The 5,516-nt window shown below is 42.6% G+C and overlaps 1 protein-coding gene across 1 annotated transcript; it reads right to left on the bottom strand.

The window, feature by feature from the left end:
- LOC107606586 lies at positions 3,371-4,726 on the bottom strand. The gene is made up of 3 exons (XM_016308632.1): positions 4,678-4,726; positions 4,227-4,493; positions 3,371-4,146 (listed from the first exon to the last, which is right to left on the bottom strand). The coding sequence occupies exons 1-3, from the start codon at positions 4,724-4,726 to the stop codon at positions 3,371-3,373; spliced, it is 1,092 nt and encodes a 363-aa protein (XP_016164118.1).

Raw genomic sequence — 5,516 nt, 5'->3', positions numbered from 1 at the left:
GGGGGGGTGCGTGGGGTGTATTGCCTGCCTGCATACAGGAAACAGCCCCCACTTCGATAACCAGCGAAAAGCCCTCAACCCCCTTTATAAATTCAATCTTCTCCCTTCCATTGAAGTACACAGGAGTGCTGAAGCAAGGAACCTAGAGAAAAAAAAGTGTGTATGAGGAGGAGCTTGTATAGCTTGAAAGAATAACAAAAAATTAAGTGAAGAGAGTATTAGTAGTAATAATGATAGTAGTGTGCAGTGTGAGTAGTGGTTTAGAAGAAAAAAAATTTGAAAAAAATAATTATTAGTTTGTAGTGATTAAAAAATGGTACGTAATTATACGATGCTTAAAGAACATATTATCAATTATTTGGATCATCCAATTTATGTAAGTTGACAAGTTATATTTTTTTATGTATTTAAATTTTTTTAATTTTGTTTTTTTTATGCATTTAAATTTTTTTATGTATAAATAGATAGTAGAAATATTATATTTTGTATTTTATGAATATTTTAGAACAAAATTTTTATTTGTAAAATGATCTGCCACAGACGTGGAATCTGATAGTCAAAAACTACTTACGCGCCATGAGATTCTACCACGTCTCTAGGATTGGGGTGATAAGAGGATTTCACCCCTTATTAGCTGCTCTGGTTGAAAGGTGGAGGCCAGAAACTCACACCTTTGTGTTGCTGGGGGGTGAAGTTACAGTGACACTGGAAGATGTCGTTAATATATTTGGCCTACCCATTGATGGAGAGCCTGTGAGTGGATGGATAGATAGTAGTGCCGACTTCCTGCAGAGCCAGAGCATCGCGATATTCGGTCGTGAACCAGAAGTCAATCGTTCTTCGAAATCCTATATAAAGCTGGCTTGGGTTCAATGTATCAGAGACGCAGAGCCGTTGGACACTGAGGAGTCTATTAGGAGATACGTTAGATGTCAGATCTTCTGTTTGTTGGGTTCGACCCTATTCGCAGATAAGTCGACCGCATACGCCCACGCGAAGTATCTACCGTTGCTTCGCGATTTCGAGCGGATCTATACTTATAGTTGGGGGTCAGTATGTCTCGCACATCTTTATAGAGCACTATGTCGTGCATCATGATATGATACAAAGGAGATGGATGACCCTCTTAATTTGTTATTTGTTTGGGCATGGGAGTGAATGCCATGTATTGTGCCTGTACCGAGGCAGACCCTTCCACCGGTTGAGATACCAGTTGCTATGAGGTAATAATTATTATTTTAGTCATGCGTTATATTCACAATGTATGTTTGATGTATGGTGACTTATTTAAATCTTTTCAATGAATCATGTTTCAGGTGGAGTCATTCGGAACAGACCACAGCGTGGTTATTGAAGACCGTAGCGAGATTTAGGCATGATATAGACTACATGGATGAAGTAAACATTTATGGTTCTTGTGATTCCTATTTCCAAACGTTAATGTTAGGGTTCTAATATACCAATAATATGAGACAGTTATAATATACCAATATTATGTGGCAGTCAGCATAGTGGACACAGTCAGCACAATGGGCACAGTCGGTAGGGTCAGCATAGCCAACACTCTCAGCACAGCCGACAAGGTCAGTCCGGCCAGCTTCATCAGCCTATACTTACCATTCCTGCCGATCATGAATGGTTTGACTTTTCGTCGCAGATTTCCATCGACAGTCACGGAGATCAGCAACTATAGGATTGGGCCAACACTGGTTTGGGTGGTTGGTCAGATTTTAGTGCTATATCTTCACCGTCAGGGTCGGCTGATCCACATAGGGCATCAGTAGATATGGATCATGGTATGCGGGGTCCTGCTTCCGACCACACATCAGGGGGTGCGTCGTGTGATAGTGGTTTCATCTCGCTGCAACGGGCATTCGTGGTTGTTGACAAGTACAACCCAGGTGCATTTGCTCCGGCAGAGGCAGATGGGCTGGCCGCTTCGACAGAGGCGGGTGGGTCGACAGCTCCAGGTGGGGATGACTTAGTTCGCGATCACCGTTTGACAAAATGTTTACCTCCGTCGCGGTTCGGTCAGGGCATGATGGGTAAGGGACTAAACTGGTTGGTGGGAAAGAAGTGAGCTTGGGTTTAGGATTATCAGATTTAATCTTACGAATTAAGTTAATGTAATTCGTAGTTAATGTTTTTGTATGTTGAGGTATGTAATTCATAGTTAATATTTTTGTATGATGACCTATGTAATTAGCAGTTAATCTTTGGTATATTTAATTCATAGTTAATTTTTTGTATAATATTAAGCTGACATTAACTGACAAAATGCAAATTCAAAAATACAAGCATCGACGAAAATAAACATCATTCACTTGCAAACTTAAAAACCAACAAAGACCTAGGTACCAGCATCGTCAGCAGCACTACTCGGTCCAGCACGCTGAGGACATCGACTCTGGCTATGACTCTGAGCACCACAAAGACGGCATATCCGAGGACCACGCATGTCGCGTGAGTCCATTTCATTCAAGTATCGGGTCAATTTGGGGCGACCTTTCGACGTTCACCTGTGGGTCTCTCATAAGCAGGCCATGTCTCGGGATCACCTAGTGGTGTAAACTCAAATTTATATACCTTACGAACCTCTGTCCTCTTGTACACATCATGCACATATAACTGCCAATCGAGACGCTGGTTAGTACATCAAGCAATAACATGGCGACATGGTAGCGTTCCACCTGAAAGTGCCCACAGTCACACGTCTGTCGTGTAAGATCAACAACTAACACCTTTTCGCTAGTCATTTTGTGCACCTCAAACACCTCATTTCGTCTATCAAACCGGTGCACATATTCCCAACCTGTTGCATATTTGCTTCGATCCGCTGCTATACAAATACGAAGTAAGTGAATCTAGCTCGCTTGCGTTCGTGAGTCTCAGAACTTTTCCGTGTAAAAAGTTCATTTAACCTATAATATGTTGCTCGAACCAGTGGCAACACAGGTAGATTACGGGAATCCTTCAACACTGAGTTAATGCACTCGACAAGGTTCGTCGTCATATGGCCCCATCGATGTCCCTCGTCGAATGCCAATACCCAATGTCTGAGTCCAATGGCATCGCACCACCTGGCATATGCCTCGCCTCGCTCTTCCAACCTCTTATAGTTAATGTTGTACTCCTCCACCGTTCTTGAATACCCTATATTGACAACAAGTTTTTGCAAGTGAGGGACTTTGAATGCCCTTAGGAAGTTGTTGCCGATGTGCCTTATACAAAATATCCACCATGCTCTTGGAGGTTGCTAGTCACCTCCGGAACGATTTACTGCTGCCCGGATTGACTCATGTCGGTCTGAGATCATACCCACACCATTCTTTCTAACAACATGCATTCGCAGATTCCTGAGAAAGAAGTGTCACGCATCAGTTGTCTCCCTTTCCACCAAGGCAAAAGCGGTAGGCACAATGTTCTGGTTTCCATCTTGTGCAACAGCAACCAGAAGTGTACCTTTGTATTTTTTATATAGGTGTGTGCCATAAACCTGAACTAGGGGCTTGCAATGCCTGAACGCCCTAATGCATGGATTGAAACTCCAAAATACACGATGAAGTATTTTTACACTGTGCGCCTCCTCATTCCCGTTGTACAACGGTTGTGTTTCTATTTGGACAATTGAACCAGGCATCTTCTGAACTATGACTGTGAGCCACCATGGCAAAACTTGGTAAGAATCCTCCCAACCACCGAAAACTTTGGCTATGGACTTCTGCTTTGCCAACCAAGCCTTTCGGTCACTGATGGTATAGTTGAACCTTGACTGGACTTCCGCTATTATAGATTTCACCTTGATGGACGGGTCAGTCTTGACTAATGACCTTATAGCCTCAGCAACTGTATCCGAGTCCAACTTGAAATGATCATGTGAAATCATTCCCATTGTGCACGTGTGCCTACCGTTGTATCTGTATATCTCCCAACAACTTTTTTTCCGTATCAAGCTAGCTTGGATAAGCCAGTCGCACCCACTCCCAAACATCTTGCATTTTGCATAGAACGTATGTGACTCAGACTCATACACATTGTAGTCAACTTCTCTAGAGATAGTGTAACTTCTAATTATTGCGACGACCGACTTTCTAGAACTGTATTCCATTCCAATCCGGAACTCTCCGTCCTCAAGATCAGCAACGCCTACAAAAAGCAAAAATCATCGTTCATTAATCAATCCAAAGTATAAATTAACAAAAATGTATTATTCAGTCATGACATACCTATGTTTGCATATTCGGGAAATTCCGGTGAATGTATGGTGTCGAGATCTAAATCACGCATGAACGGTGGAACGTTCATCGGTTGACTGCTCGAGGGATGAACCACTACATTCTCCGCTGCTGCCTCAACTCCTACATCACCATCCTTGTCTTCGTCGCTGGCTTCATAAGTGGCTTCGAAGTCCTCTTCGCTGTCACTATTCATTCCTTCGTACACTACAGCTCTATCATCCACTATATCTAAATCATTTTGAATCCCTTCCACCTCTACGTTTTCAAACTCAATATACAGTTCAATCTGTGGATGTCACATCTGAGTCTGCCGTTGAATTTGGAACATATTCTTCACACTCGCTTCGTCAGTGATTGGCATGATATCAAACTGTATTAGACCACCAAAAAACTAGAACAGGATTCCGGTACAAAATTCTGCTCACTCTCGTTAACATACCGTTCTCCATGCTTTGACAGAGACCATTCTGAAACTCCATTAACGCCATGGTGCATAGAACCACAAACAAAAATGGATTCTGGCATGCAAACCTCACTCCCTCATGAGTATTTCATATTATCTCACCATTGTGATACACAACCAAATTTGCGGTACCCTCCATGACACTACCAACACTCAAAGACAACTCTTCTTCGGAATGAAAATGGTACCGAGCTTTGCCTTATATAGAGGTGCGCATTCAACACGCCCCCCGCGTGCTGCCAGGTTCAGTGATGCGTGAGCATCTTTCCTATCTTTTCCTAGTGAATTTGCATTTAAATTATTGAGTTTAATCAAGAATTAATTATCTTTTAGCCACTATGGATGCTACTTTGAGTCTTGTGCAATTCTGTTTATTTTAGGTAGCATTTGGCTGGATTTGATGGAGTTTCCACAGAAAAAGAGAAGAAGGCGAATGATGCTGTCAACCCTGACCTCTCTGCACTCAAATCTGAATAACTCGAGTTACAGAGGTCCAATGGACGTGATTTTAGTGGCGTTGGAAAGTTAACTTCCAGAGCTTTTCAACAATATATAATAATCCATACTTCTCTTCCATCAACTTTGCTAAGGCTGCGCCTAACTTGAGAAATCTCAAGTTAGGCGCAAGACACAACAACAACACGCAAGTTATGGCGACTCATGGCGAGTTAGGCTCAAAGGAAACCAAGTTAGGCGCCATGGAAGCTTGCACTCTCGGGAGGGTACAAGTAAGGCCCAGTAAAGAAGGCCCCTTGTACCAAGTAAGGCGCCAATGCCCTCCTCTTAGCCAAGTAAGGTGCTAGGCCTTGTTACTT

Source organism: Arachis ipaensis, chromosome B07 (genome assembly GCF_000816755.2).
Source record: "Arachis ipaensis cultivar K30076 chromosome B07, Araip1.1, whole genome shotgun sequence".
Taxonomy (NCBI): Eukaryota; Viridiplantae; Streptophyta; class Magnoliopsida; order Fabales; family Fabaceae; genus Arachis; species Arachis ipaensis.
Note: the sequence above shows the minus strand (reverse complement) of the source record. Positions and strands in the feature narration are given on the sequence as shown.